The sequence below is a fragment of the Solanum verrucosum genome, unplaced genomic scaffold (assembly GCF_900185275.1).
Source record: "Solanum verrucosum unplaced genomic scaffold, falcon-dt-bn FXZP01000032.1, whole genome shotgun sequence".
Taxonomy (NCBI): domain Eukaryota; kingdom Viridiplantae; phylum Streptophyta; class Magnoliopsida; order Solanales; family Solanaceae; genus Solanum; species Solanum verrucosum.
This window is the reverse complement of record NW_026020569.1, coordinates 217,897-233,138: the sequence shown is the minus strand read 5'-3', so window position 1 is coordinate 233,138 and position 15,242 is coordinate 217,897. Positions and strand designations below refer to the sequence as shown.

The window sequence follows — 15,242 nt, the reverse complement described above, 5'->3', positions numbered from 1 at the left end:
TGCGCGCATGAACGAACTTAAAGTCTTCAAATTCCCTTGCATTTACTGACGAAACTTTAATATTTTTCAATACAAAATTACATAAATTTGCACTTATATTAAATTATTATTTATTTTTTCATTTTTTGGACTTGAAATATTAGTTACAATGTTCATAGTCCATTGCCTTTGATAGGAATCCAACTAATTTTGGATTTTAAAGGGGAAGGGGGACAGCTCGGAGAGGACGAGATTTGGCCAAGGTGAGGCCAAATTTCTCCTGCATGTCCAAGTCTTTTGGTGCAATGTCACCTTCAATTTTCCAATTAAATGTATTTAACAGTGTGCCAAGCATTATTGGGATCATCCTTATTGCCAATGGCAGACCAGGACAAATTCTTCGACCAGCACCAAATGGAATTAACTCAAAATCTTGACCTCGCACATCCAATTTTGAATCCTTAAATCTATCAGGATTAAACACCAAAGGGTCTTCCCATAGAGTCGAGTCCCGGCCAATTGCCCACACATTAATCAACACTTTTGAACCTTTAGGGACAGTGTAGCCACACACCTCAACATCTTCGTCAACTTTTCGAGGAACCAAAAGAGGAGCTGGAGGGTGCATCCTGTAACTTTCTTTAATAATGCACTGCAAGTAAGGGAGTCGGGCAATGTCAGCTTCCTCCATCGGGTTACCTTCTCCGAGGACTTGTACCAACTCGGCTTGGACTTTCTTCATAATCTCTGGAGATCTAAGAAGCTCAGTCATAGCCCATTCCACTACGTTCGAACTTGTATCAGTTCCGGCATTAAATAAGTCCTGAGATACACCGACAACTTTGAGCTGAAAATTACTCACTGAAACCACTTAGGAATGATGCACCGATCCATGTTATATTTGATGTATGTTCAACTGGATTAAATATTTATAACACAAAACATAGATATATAATTGGAAAAAATATACTAGTATTAGATGATAATTCAAAGAGAGGAGCACACTGAACAAGTACTAGAAATCGACTTCAATTCGTTTTTTAAAAACAAGAACCACTACTGGAAATCAAACTAAAATCTAGTGAAATGATTTTTAATTTTGAATTCATAATTTGAAAAATACTATATGCATGTTCAATAAATGCTTTAAACATGGGGACAGAAATGAACCTGACGTTGATATAATGATAAAAAAATGAACCTGATCTGGTCTATCGTTCTCAATTCAAATTATGATATAGCTCATGTTCATAATATTGTCCAAAAATATATAAGGACACGAAACACCCATCCACAAACTATGTGGAAGAATAAACAACAATCAACACTATAAAGGTAAGTGATATTAATTAAAGATAGCTCACCAAAAGTATTGTAGCTATATGCTTGCGATCAATATCTTGGTGATTATCTTCAGTGGCTGTGAGTAAGGTATCTAAAACATCACTACTCTTTTGTCCATTCAACTTCCTTAGCTCCATCCTCTCATTTATCAATCCATTAAAAAACTTGAGTAGCTTACCGAAGTGAGAATTATATCGCCTTAGTCCTTGTGGATCTACTAATTTTAGCACTGGAAAGTAATCCACCCAGTTTGGTTTACCCATGTCTATCATTAGTCCCTCCACCAGATCCTTAAATTCTTTACCCGAATTTTCATACGGATCTGCCAAGTCCTTTGAGAATAGAGTGTTGGAAAGTAAATTCAACATGGTCCTAAAAATTGCACCACCAATATCTACCGCCTCCCCCATTTGGCTACTCCTTTCACAGTAAACAACAAGTTCTTCCATCTTCTTGTACCTTACAAAAAAAAACACGATTCAGTACCTAAAATTTTATTTTCGAATTTTGATGAGGTTGGTGATAACATAGAAAAATAGGATGCATGGTTGAGTCTCACCGTTATTCATCATCATAAATTTTGGGTGTTGGAAAACATAATTAATCAATTTTTGTTTAAACTTTTAGATAACATATATACCTAAGGTCTTGGCTAGAATCAAGCTTGTTAACGGAGAAGATGTGTGAATTCATTATTTTTCTGAGATTTCTCCATTGAGGTTGGGAAGCGGGAAGCCAAGAAACGGAGAACATGTGAAAGTTGTCCATTTGGACCGTATCAGGAATTGATCTGCTAGAGAAGGCTAAGTCTTGCTTTTGGAGCACTTGTTTAGCCATGTTTGAAGAAGAAATCACCACAGTTGTTATTTGGCCCAACTTCAGATGCATAATTGGACCATGAAAATCAGCGAGTTTGGCAAGGGATCTATGGGGTTGATTGCCTAGTAGGTGAAGATTTCCGATTATGGGTAATGGAAAGGGTCCTGGAGGAAACTTTCTGCTTCTATTTCTTGTTAATGCTACTAACAAATTAAAGCCTTGGAACAAAGTCCAGGCAAGCAAGAGAACTAGAGGAGTGGTATAATAGTCCATGGTAATTGACATTAAAAAATTATCACTGGCATATGATCAAGAACATGAGCTCTAGACATATATTTATAGTGGTATATCCAATAAAATTTCGAAATTTCAGAACATGTTTTACATAATAAAATTAATGCTGTAACATTTTTGACCAAATCGGTCAAATATGTGTAACACGCAAACTATTAAACGGCTAAGTTTGGCAGCAATATAATGGGCATGGTATTGTCTCGACAATTTGAGTAATTTAGACTTTTAGTTCTTAAAAATATTACTATTATCATCGTTTAAAATTTATTTGATATGATTCAATATTTTAAAGTTTGTTTTCAATATTTTGTAAATCAATAATCATAGCTAGTATGTTTGATTTGGATTCACATAATCATATAATAAAAGGTTAAACTACCTGTTAGACATACATTACTATCATATATACTAATATTATCACTATTTTTAAACATATGCATATATTACCACATTTAATATTTTACACCATATATTATTTAAGATACAATCAGATTTCACATCACTTAAAATTAAGTTTGATTAATTATCTTCTTAACTCTTTATCATTGAACCCGTGGATTCTATGAATTTTCAAGTCTATTTTTGATAAATTCATGATGGTGTGTTGTATCTCTATTAACTAATCATTTTCGTCATAAATGACGACAGAGATAATGGGAAGAAGGATTAAACATGATTTCTTCAATATGTATCTGAAACTTTATGTATCTCAATCTCAAAAGTTTTGAATCTTGTTTTATTAGATGTATCTGGTGTATTTAAAAAAATTAATGTATCTTTTTGTTTTTATTGTATATTAAGTAAGTCTACATATGTCTATTAGGTATATACGTATATTTGTATCTAACGAAGATTTATTAACTTGGTAGATATTGTCGTTATATAGTTTTTATATATAAATATATCTAAAGGATATAAATTAGATACATGATCATGTATAATAGATACAAAATGTATTTGTAGAAATCATTCTAAAAAAAGGACCCTCAGATACATGCATCACTATTATTGTACGTAAGATACACCTTAAATAAATAATTATATATATTAGAAGATAGACATATAAATATATGTAATTAAGGAAAGAAATAAAAATGATTTTCTTCTTTTAATTATATATATTATATAAATAATTATATATATTAGAAGATTGACATATAAATATATGTAATTAAGGAAAAAATAAAAATGATTTACTGGAAAGAAGATAAAGTTTACAATTATTCGGATTTTATGAAAGCGATATATTTGAAAATTTTGATATAGTTGATATGCTGGATTGCTGAAAATTCTTTAGAATAGTCACTTATTCCTTTAATTAAGGAAATCAGGTACAATCATTTAATTCAAACGAATAAAACATGTATCTTACTTATTAAATTCGTAGAATACATGTATCTATCGAGTTAAGTTACATGTATCCAAAGAACGAGATATGATATGAGAAGTAATAATTCAAATTATTGTGAATCTTAATAATTAGGACCTAAATTAGTGAAATTTATGTAGTTTGCTCCTAATAAAAACTTTGACTTTTAAAAAAATATCTCTATTATATCATAATAGAATAGCATTTTATATATATATGAACTATATATAAAACTATTGGCTTGGGACAGCTCGGAGAGGACGAAGTTTGGCCAAGGTGAGGCCAAATTTCTCCTGCATGTCCATGTCCACGTCTTTTGGTGCAATGTCACCCTCAATTTTCCAATTAAATGTATTTAACAGTGTGCCAAGCATTATTGCGATCATCCTAATGACCTTAATGCCAATGGCAGACCAGGACAAATTCTCCGACCAACACCAAATAAAATTAACTCAAAATTTTGACCTTGTACATTCAATTTTGAATCCTTAAATCTATAAGGGTTAAAACACCGAAGGTTCTTCCCATAGAGATGAGTCCCAGCCAATTGACTGTGGGGTCTAACTGATACATTTCTTTATCTATTGCAAATACCTTCTTCTCGAGTATACAAAATCCAACCAAACCGTAAATCGAGCCAAATTTAATTTTCATACGGATCTGCCAAGTCTCTTGAGAAAGAGGTGTTGGAAATTAAATTCAACATGGTCTTGAAAATTGCTGCACAAATATCTACCGCCTCCCCCATTTGGCTACTCCTTTTACAGTAAACAACAAGTTCTTCCATCTTCCTATACCTTAAAATTGCAAAAATGATTCAGTAAATAATTAAAAGTGTGGATTCTCTAACAGTTTAATCTAGGTCGATTGAGTCTCACTAAAACAATTTATTCTAAGCACAAACCTAAGAGGGCATATTATTAATTAAATAAAATATAATTTCTTAACGGTTTAAATTTAATTAACGTACCTCTCTTTGATTGTTGAAGTGTGTGACTATTCGGCTGTTAGAGAGAGCACACTTTTATTTTGTTTTTAATGGGTCAAACACATGAAAATTCTTTTATTATTATTTGGATGACGGCTCTGTCTGCTGCTCTGTGTGTGACCATCTCATCTAAAATCTTATGTTGTTAGAAAGAACACACTTTTATTATTTAATTATTTTCTCAATAATGACTAGAGTTGTTATTTGTCCCAACTTCAGACGCATCATTGGGCCATGAAAATCGGCGAGTTTGGCAAGTGATTTGTGGGGTTGACTGCCCAGTAAGTGAAGATTTCCGATTATGGGTAATGGAAAGGGTCCTGGAGGAAGCTTTCTGCTTCTTTTTCAATTTTGATATGTTATATACTATATTAACCGTACAATGGCCAACCCCGATGTTCTCATAATTGATTCATTTGCTGGTGATTGATATTTAATTTGTGGAGTACGTTTCACCCCTTTTTATTGGTGCACATGCGTACAAGTACAATGATAAAAAAGACGACTAGTATTCTCTTATCTCTATCAACAAGTTTTTGACAATTTCTCGCTCCTTAAAATAAGCAAGTAATAACTGTTAAAATGCTTTTCTAAAAAAAAAAATAATTGGGGCGAGAATTTTTTATTTGAAATCATTATTGTTTATGAAACTGCATAAAATTTCAAATATAAATTCTTGAAAAAAAGAAGAAGTAAAAATTCATATTTTTAAGTATAAAACTTGACTCATAAATTTATATTTTGCAACAAAAAATCCATCATCCTATATTTATAAAAGAGATTCATATTCGACATGAAAAAAATGTTTATATCTTGTGGAAGAATTATTTAGTTTAAAATCACAATATTCAAAAGTCTTTTTTACTTTTTAAATTTTGTTCACAGATACAAATTAGGGTTCTAATTCTTTTGTTGACTTTAATCTCATGAAATAAAGTAGAGAGAAAAAAATTACTAGAATAATAGGAAAAATTACAAGAATATACTATTTAAGAACTTAATTAACAATATATGTATATACTTCTTTTTATTTACAAAGTTAGGTTTTTAATTACAAACATGACAAAATATTTAATTTTCGTTTTATCAATTTATATATTTTATTTTTTGATTTATTTCTTTTTTTGGGGGGATTATGTTCTAAATTTACGGGATTGATAATTATTGTTTACTTTTTAGTTTCCAACCATAATTAAACTCTTTTATATTATTTTTTTTGCCTATATATTGAATTTTCGATTTTTAAAAAAATATATTACTATTCGGTTTATTTCCTTTTTTTTGGTGGGGGGTTATGTGCTAAATTTATGAGATTGATAATTATTGTTTACTTTTTGGCTTTCCATTCATAATTATACTCTTTTATATTATTATTATTTTGCTCATATATTGATTTTTCTCTCTCTTAATTTTTTATTCAATCAAATCAAATTATTAACTGTAGCCTTCTCTCACCTCTTTAATATTGTTTTTCATACAAATATCGTTTTCCTTTATTATGACCAAATTATTAAAAAAAAAAAAAAAACTGAAATTTTGAAAGTTATCTACATTATTTTTTTGACAAAATATATTAATTTGTTATGGTATGACTTAAATAACCATTTGAATCCAGAAAGTTTAATAAAGAAATTAAAAACTTGCATATTATATAGATTTCGTACAACTTTGATGTTAAGTCTTATATAATATTATAAAAATCACAATTTTCATTGATTAAAATTTACAATTATTTCATAACCATTTATGTATATAAATTTGTGCATAAAAAGACAAATTAATATTAAAAACATGCAAACAAGAATGTGATATCATTCAATACACCAATAACATGATTCATCGTACCAACATAAACCTAAAAGTTTCAACTACATAATGTTTTAAGTAAAAAAAAACACTACTATTAAGCCTAATGCACAAATTTGAGGCAAGTCTTCTTGTTATGTCCGGTGTACCAAATGTACTAAAAGTGACTTTCCTTCTCTTGCGTTTTCCTTTGTTGAGTCCCTTCTTACAATCATTATTTGGTGTTCGCGTCATATATCACTCATTCAATATTGTAATCCACGTACTTGCCTGTTAAATTAAAAAGTAATTAGTGAAATTATTAGATAAGTATTACATCTATAACATAATACAAATTAAAATATATAATAAATTAAGCAATACATACATAATAAGAATGGTATTTTCACAGTAATCAAATTAGACAGATTGATATATAGAATGCTTTTATCTATTTAAAAATTGTAATCATGTTGGTATACAAAATGGTTTTACGAACGAAGTTAGCTTTCTGATTTTTTTATTGTTTGGGTATGAAGTATACCAACACAAAACAATAAGTATTTTAACTAACTTAATAATTATTCAAATTATTGTCTATAAACATCCCAAAAGACACTATCAACTACACCCATATATGTACCAAAAAAATATCACGAAAGTTGGTGTTTATATACAACCTAAAATTCACAATTTATGATGTTTATTAAAAATATAATATACACTATCAATTACACCAAATCATATACACCAAGTAAACTGTCAATTACACCTAATATTCTACCAAAAATTATTAACGGAATTTAAAGTTTAGATACGAATTAAAATAGACCATCATTTTCACCAAATCATTTACCAAAAAGATATCAGTAATTTGTTGTCTATAAACAACCCAAAACACATTATCAATCATACCAATAGATGTACCCAAAAATTATCACAAAAGTTGTGGTTTATATACGAACTAAAATATAACAATTACATAAAAAAAAATCAACAAATTATGATTCTTATTACAACATAATATACAATACCAACTACACCAAATGACCTACACCAACTAAACAATCAATTATACCTAATATGTAGCAAAAAAAAAAACCCCGCATATTAAACCACATCAAATACCAAAAAAAAAATTCACAAATTTGGTATTTAACAATGTAATATACACTATCAATTATACAACTCAACCCATAAAAGTGATTTTTTAAAGGAACGATCTTAAATGCATCATCATATTCAACCCTAATATAACGAGATTTCGAAGTAAGATTAAACAACTAAACACCTAATTTTGTTTTTAACAAAAAACATATAACAAGATTACAAGATGACAATCACAAAAAATATACATGTCGCATCATCTGTCATGTTGAATTAGAATTGAAAAACTATTTGTATCCATAATTGAACAATCGAGCAATGGGGAGAAAGAGAGTTTTAATTTGGTTTAAAAACCTTGTTTTATCCGAGAGAATAAATAACCAATCTGAGTAAATCGTGGAATGTAAAAGAATTGGAGAAAATCAAGGAATGGGGAGAAAATCGTGGCTGATTATTAAGCGGTACTTTTTAAAAAAAAATATTAATTCCTATTTTTGAAAAAAAACTATTGTCATTTTGTTGAAAAAATAAACTATTGCTATATAATGGTTATTAAGGTACTTAATTTGTATACTTAAGTTTTTTACCCATAAATAAAACCATTATCAAGACACAAAGAAGTACTTTGAGATTGGGATTAGAAATCAACTTATCTGTTGGTTTTGGACAACAAAGACAGCCTAAATAGCAGTGGACTTACTCTTTGCTCAAATTTCTGGTCTACCTACAAATTTCCCCAAATACTATTTCTTGGCCCACTAAGTAAGAACAGTTGGCACATTACCAATTGAACAACTTTCACAAATTCATATTTGTATGCTATAGCAAACTTTGCATAATTGCTCTCCATAGCAAACATAAATATGTATATTTCGCTATACATATACAAAAGAAAGCAGTTGTATAATCTGCTTTGGTATACATATACAAAAAGATCAATTGTATAAAATGAGAGAGGCGAGTGAGCGAGCGAGATCTGGGAGAGTGGCGAGTGAGATCTGGGAGAGGGGAGAGAGGAGAACGAAAATATATGTATATATACAATTTTCACGCATTTTATACATTTGCGTTTTTGTATAAAGTGAGAGAGGGAAGTGAGAGAGCGAGATCTAGGAGAGTGGCGAGTGAGATCTAGGAGAGGGGAGAGAGGGGAGAGAGGGGAACGAAAATATATGTATATATACAATTTTCTCTCGCTTTATACAAACACAAACGCATTTTATGCGGTTTTTGTATAAAGTGAGAGAGGCGAGTGAGAGAGCGAGATCTGGGAGAGTGGCGAGCAAGATCTAGGAGAGGGGAGAGAGGGGAACGAAAATATATGTATATATACAATTTTCTCTCGCTTTATACAAACACAAACGCACTTTATACACTTGCGTTTGTATAAAAAACAAGAGAGGCGAGGGAGAGAACGAGAGTGGTGAGCGAGATTCACCAGGAGAGAGGTTAAATAGCAATAGTTTGCTATGGGGTACAATTAAATCAAACTATATTTGTAGCATTTAATTTGAATTAATAGTTTGCTATTATATACAATTTTCTCTTACCAATTTAGTCTACTGTACTCGGGCTAGAAATACCAAACATAAGAGACATAATAAGGCTCTATAGCTATAGTTTCGGTAATTGTGCTCCATACATAAAGTTTTGTTTGCTATGAAAATTGTGGTTTGTATATTTCTTTATTGCTTGCGAATATACAAATAGGTTAAGTGTATACAAATTCTGTATTTTTACATTTAGGAATTTTTCAGAACTCCGTTTGTATATTTCGCTTGCCAATATACAAACAAAGTAATTTATTATGAATTTTTCATAAATTTACAAATAGCTAGGGTAAGCATATACAAAATTCTGGGTTTATACAATTAGAAACTGAATTATACAAGATTTATACAAATCAAGCGAATGTAGCTAGAGTATCTAATATAGGCTAAATGTTTGTTATGCATAATTTTCCCAAATTATTATTAGCTAATTTTAATAGATCAACCAATGCCACATCTACCCCATCGTGTCACCTTTACCTAATATAGCGCGTAATGCATAATGTAAGAAAATTTCTTACATTGATTGTATATATAACTTAGATCGTTCTTAAGATGGAAGGCTTAGTAAGGATAAAGGTAACAGAAAGGTTCCAAGTATGCGCAATAACTTTGAACACAATTGTTTGCTCGTTAGAACTTTGCATAGAAATTTATCTTACTATTAACTTCATATTAGCTGCATTTCAAAAACTAGTGTAGCCAACAACTAAAAAAAATTAAAATACAAAGGTATGTGATTACAACATAAGCGGCAAAGTGTTATCTTTTGCCGCAATCTCTCCTAGTCAACCTCTCATGACCAGTAAAAACAAAAGCCTGTGTATAAGACTCATCAAATTAAGTATGTCTACCAGCAGCTTTGCCACAAAGAAGAGCATTAGTTGGTATGTCATATTCATTAGCTAGACTTGGGGTTGGGTCGTACACTCTGAGGTACACTTGTTGTCCAAGATATTGCCTATCCCACATAGCTGATCTCAAATTCCACATTCCTTGGTTGTCCAAGGACACCAATATGGCAGTCCAAGATTTGGGATATACCTGCAAGAACCATTTTACATCGCGCTTAGAATGATAATCATTTTAAGTATATACACATTAGTGTAAAGATGTTTCTACATGATCAGTGTAGTTTAACATGTTATAGTATGTTAGTTACCATGTGTAACTGTGTACCATATTTCCAATCAATGACCTTATAAATCACACAATTGTGCAAATTCGTTTTTAACACAGTTGGTGCATTGGTTAAATTGTTGCATTTACCTGTGTAGTATGTCTAGTCAGAGCATCAACAAGATTGTACTTATTTCTACTTGCTTGTGTCCATTTGCCAGATCCGAAACTGCAGATTAATAGCAATAGGTAAGAATTAGAACGAATTTCCCCTGTTATATAACAAGGAGAAATGGAAATGTTTGAAGTGTTATGACATACCCTACAACCCAGAAATCATAGCCATCAAGATGCCAAGATTGCATGGCAGCCTCATCGTTTTGGAAAACAATTTCGATGAAATCATGGTGAGAAGTTGGAAATACAGCTGTGCCTAAGTAAGGCGAACCACCAGAGGGATAAGCTTGAATGGAGTTCAAGTTGAACACTCCGGGGATGTTGAAGTGATCAGCAAGCTTTAGTGGAGTATCAGGATTAACATAAGAGACACTATTGACAGCATATCTCAGCTTTCCATTGATAAGAGATGCTGAATTAGCCATAATAAAAGTCCTTGATATTGTAATTTTTCCATAATGGAATGAACCCTGAGGATTTGGCCTAGCTGCATTTGATGTCAGATTCCACCTTCAATTCAGACAAAAAGACAATTAGGCCATGGAAAACTATAAACAATTCTAGTTATCAAGTATCAACTATTCATGAAATCTAAAAATATCTGAAGGTGTAGTTCAATAATGTAGTAGTGCAAGAAAGCAGTGAGTACACATGAGACTTCTTGTGGATAAAAAAGGTACCTAAATGTTCTGGCTTGCAACATAGACCAATGCATTTGGCCAGCTGGAGCAGGTGGCATCGGTCCAGAAACGGGCGTCTGAGAATTAGTGTAGTGGAGAACTGAAGTGGCGGTAAAACTTATCCTGGAGAACCTTGTAGAAGCAACAATGTAGTAGTCCTTTGGAGGCTGATCTAACGTGACAAGGACAGACATAGATTGACCAACATGGACATCAAGAGAATCATAGAAGTTCTGCAAGACGTGGGATCCTTCAACCTCGACAACCCTCATCTTATGGCCCTGAATTCTGAAGTTAATGGAATTTTTCAAGCCTACATTTGAAATTCTGAACATATATGTCTTTCCTGAAGATGAAAAGATAGGCGGTGTTAATGAGTTGTTCTGTTTGAGGATTAGTTTCAATTCAGTAAATCAAAGACCATATCAGATTATTTCGATAAATGTTGAGAATGACCTTGATCACCACTGAAGGTAGACTGCTTCTGTCCATTTATTAGGAGGCCATTTGGATAAGGAAGAGACCTCCCTGAGTCCAATATTTGCCTCAATACCTGCAAGTACCAAACAGAATATTGAGAACATCACAAAATTGAACAACAAACTCTTCCATGGTCAGACTTTTCTATAACAGTCAGGCATGAGGCTCACCTTATGGCTGCTCTTGTACCAATCACCAATAAGTAAACTGAAATCTCCAGCAGGTTTAGCATATGGAACTGAGATCACAGATCTCGCATACACGTTAAGTGCTCCGAAACCTCCAACAGCTCTATGTAATTGAGTTGAAGGGAAGTATGTGTAACTTCCAATCTGGTCTTTTGTTTGGAACTTGTAAGTGTAATTTGAATTTATAGGAATGGGACAATTTGTTCCCAAAACTCCATCTTGCCAAGAATTCTTTCTTTGTTTGATTCCATTCCTAAACAGGAAAGACATGTAAGTCTACAGTTCTAACTCTTCCCCAATATTTCTATGACAAAAAAAGCAACAGAAAATCTACTTCTTTATCCGATAGTTCAATCAGCCCTATGTTGATTCCCACAGTGTAAATGAGATAGTAAAAAGCAGTATATAGAAATCTTTTTTTCGAAACTGTCCTTTTCTTTCCTCAGCACAGTGTAAATTATTAATACTGCTAACTATTATAAGAGGATACCGCTCAAAAATGTCAACAAAATACTACTCTTTTTGAATGTCATTACTTACCTGAATTGATTGTCTATAAGATTTATGAGATAATGTCTAGACCAAATTCAAGCAATGATCAGCATTATATAAGCATACATATCGGGAACAGATTTGAAAAAATACTCACCATGTCAACAGAAGAGGCTCATCCAACTTATTAATCAGATTGAGGATTACATTGTCATTTGTGACGAGGTCGAGTCTTGGACCAGGAAATTGACCATTAATGAGGATCACCTATAAGTTCAAACTCATCAGAAATTCAAATCAACAATACCTGCAGCTAGCAGTACAAAAATACGAATTAAAAAAAAATAACAACCTGTTGAGGAACACCAAGAGGAGAAACAGTTCCATAAGTAGCAGTCCATGTGAAATATTTATAAGTATCCTCTGCTTTCACCAGAGAGACACTCCAAAAAATGAAGATTCCACAAATCAAATGAAAAAGTGCAACATTCCCCATTGGAGCAATGCTTAAAGAATAGTTGTAAAAATAGAAAGAATGAATGAATGAATGAGGAAATGTATGATAGATCTAGTGAGGATTAGACATAAATAGTATTTGAGGAAGTTGCCAAAAAAGAGCTCCACTGGGTGTGCCTATATAGTTGATGCCAACTTTCATATTCGGCGCACTTCACGCGATTCCGCGTTATTATTGCTAAATAATAATTACCATCTTTCTTTTACTTTGGATTCACTCTTTTTTTTCGCTAGTTGTAAAGAAGACTGGAAAAATTGTAAAAATGGCAAAAAAAAAAAAAAAAGTTGAAAGTTAAATCCCCCATAAATCTCGCCGGCCATCCGGTCAAATATTAGACCGACTCAATCATTTTTTAGAAAATGTTTAAAATTTCTATGCTTTCTCACCTCTTTTTTTCATCTTTATCGCGGTTAATTTCTATATATTCTCACCTCAATTTTTTCACTTAACAATGATAAGCTCATATAGTTAGTTGTAAATTATCAATAATGTTACGGTAGAATGATAAGTACTCCATTCAGAGACTTCAATTTTGAGTATCCTGGGTACAAATTTATTTTTGATAGAGAGCGTTTTAGGTCTTCTCGACGCAAATTCGGATTAGTCGCAGATTTGGGTATGAGGAAAAAAAAGGGTTGTAAACTACTATTTGGTGGTTAGTTTTACCTTTTTTACTTTTGACTGTGTGATACTAGCTAGTAATTAGGAGCATCATTTTACTAATTAAGACTATCGTAGTGATTTACGTATTTCTTAGTATCATTTTTACCAATTAATGTTTATCTTGGAGATATACATATAATTAATGGCTAAGATTCATCGGAAACTATTTTATAAGCTACCTAATCATATTAAAATATTTTTATTTCGTTAGTCATGTATGTATAAAATTTAAATATAAATGCATCTACTTCTTTTTATTGCCTTTTAATATGTGAAGTACATAAATAAAGATAGTAGCTAGAGGTTGAGTTTAATTGGTACTGTTTTATTGTTGTGAGATTTGAATACAAGGACGTGAGCCATATGAAAATATTTAAAACCAATCCAACTTGCTATTAATTTACAGCGGCCATTTTTATTTTTATTTTTAAAAGAAAATATTCTTTTATTACTATTTTTTTTTTGTCGTTCTTCCTTTAGTGCGTCTGAATATTTAAAAATTTTAAAAATGTATAGTCAGTTGTTATTTCGAAGAGAATCGATGTCAGCTTTCACATGTATATTGCATGGTCAGAAATCAGAATTGAGAATCCAAATAGCTTCATCTCTTTTTCCTTTTTCATATCTCTTTTTTTTTATATATAATCTTTCTTCTAATTAATAAATTTCTGCTTCTCTAAATTCACACTAAATTTAAAAATCTGCCAACATACATCTTACTGTTGTAAATTTTCACTACTTTCAAAAAAATAAACATCTTACCATTTTATTTAACAATATAGTTCTCGAAAAAAGATTTATTTTTTAACATAGTATTTAGACAGTAAATTTTATAAGTAATAAATAATTGTTGAATCTACAATGATTTCAAAGGGACTCCTGCCTCTTGGCAGATTAGTAAAGTCAAAGCAATTAATGTCCTCCCATATTACTAGTAAAATAATGAACTGTCTAAGGATTATGATCCAAGTAAAATACTACGTACTACAGTTTCTATCTGTCGAGTATCCTGGTACTTTCTAATTTAGTATTTAAAAATGTCCACTTAAAATTGAAAAATAAATAATTGTCTAGTCTAACCATTATTTTCATTATCTTATTATGGAATCTAAATATAGGTTCCATTTTTATTTGAACAATTGTCAACTTCTTTAAATAAATAAATAATTAATTAATTGAACCCATTTCTATTTAAACGCAAGAAGCATTATTTTAAAGAGAGAGCCTAAATTGGGATTAGAAATATTTATTATACTACTAACAATTGCATATGATAGATATAGCCTATAAGTGCCAAATTAGTGGGAAAGACTGGATTTGAGCGGATCAAAATGAGTTAAGTTGAAATGAGCTTAAAAACATATCAAAATCTTTGTCCAATTATTATTAATTTTTAATTGTTTTATTTATTTATTTATATTTAATAAATTTTTTTATCATGATTATAAATAGTACATAAAAAAAAATTAAAAAAAACTATTTAAAGACATTTTAACAATATTTCTCATAGATCATTTTGAGTTAGCTGATACCAATTCAAAATTTGTTGGATTGAAATGAGCCAAGTTAATAAATAAGCTAGCAAGTTAGTAATCAGACACTCTTGGATGAATTAGGTAGATTATAATTTCATGGGCTAGTGACTTATTTTCTCGCTCTCACGAGAAATATAACAATATGAATTCGAAGTT

At 31.1% G+C, this 15,242-nt stretch overlaps 2 protein-coding genes across 3 annotated transcripts in view; both read right to left on the bottom strand.

Annotated features, from left to right (window-relative positions):
• Positions 1-17: 17 nt before the first annotated feature.
• The window catches only part of LOC125810780 (geraniol 8-hydroxylase-like), a 74,618-nt gene continuing 59,393 nt past the window's right edge, over positions 18-15,242 (bottom strand). Inside the window, exons 1-3 of one of the 2 annotated variants that reach the window (XM_049490268.1) lie at positions 1,964-2,426; positions 1,344-1,782; positions 18-802 (exon numbers count right to left, since the gene is read on the bottom strand). In XM_049490268.1, coding sequence (XP_049346225.1) covers positions 197-802; positions 1,344-1,782; positions 1,964-2,415 — 1,497 coding nt within the window. In that variant the 5' untranslated portion in view covers positions 2,416-2,426 and the 3' untranslated portion in view covers positions 18-196. Of the gene's footprint in view, positions 803-1,343; positions 1,783-1,963; positions 2,427-15,242 lie in introns of those variants that run through there. The other variant, XM_049490269.1, reaches the window with a different exon arrangement.
• Positions 9,881-12,975, bottom strand: LOC125810775 (L-ascorbate oxidase homolog). The gene is made up of 8 exons (XM_049490264.1): positions 12,724-12,975; positions 12,529-12,638; positions 11,862-12,132; positions 11,668-11,764; positions 11,212-11,557; positions 10,676-11,041; positions 10,505-10,583; positions 9,881-10,279 (listed from the first exon to the last, which is right to left on the bottom strand). Exons 1-8 carry the CDS (start codon positions 12,865-12,867, stop codon positions 10,076-10,078), a joined length of 1,617 nt encoding a protein of 538 aa, XP_049346221.1. The 5' UTR covers positions 12,868-12,975; the 3' UTR covers positions 9,881-10,075.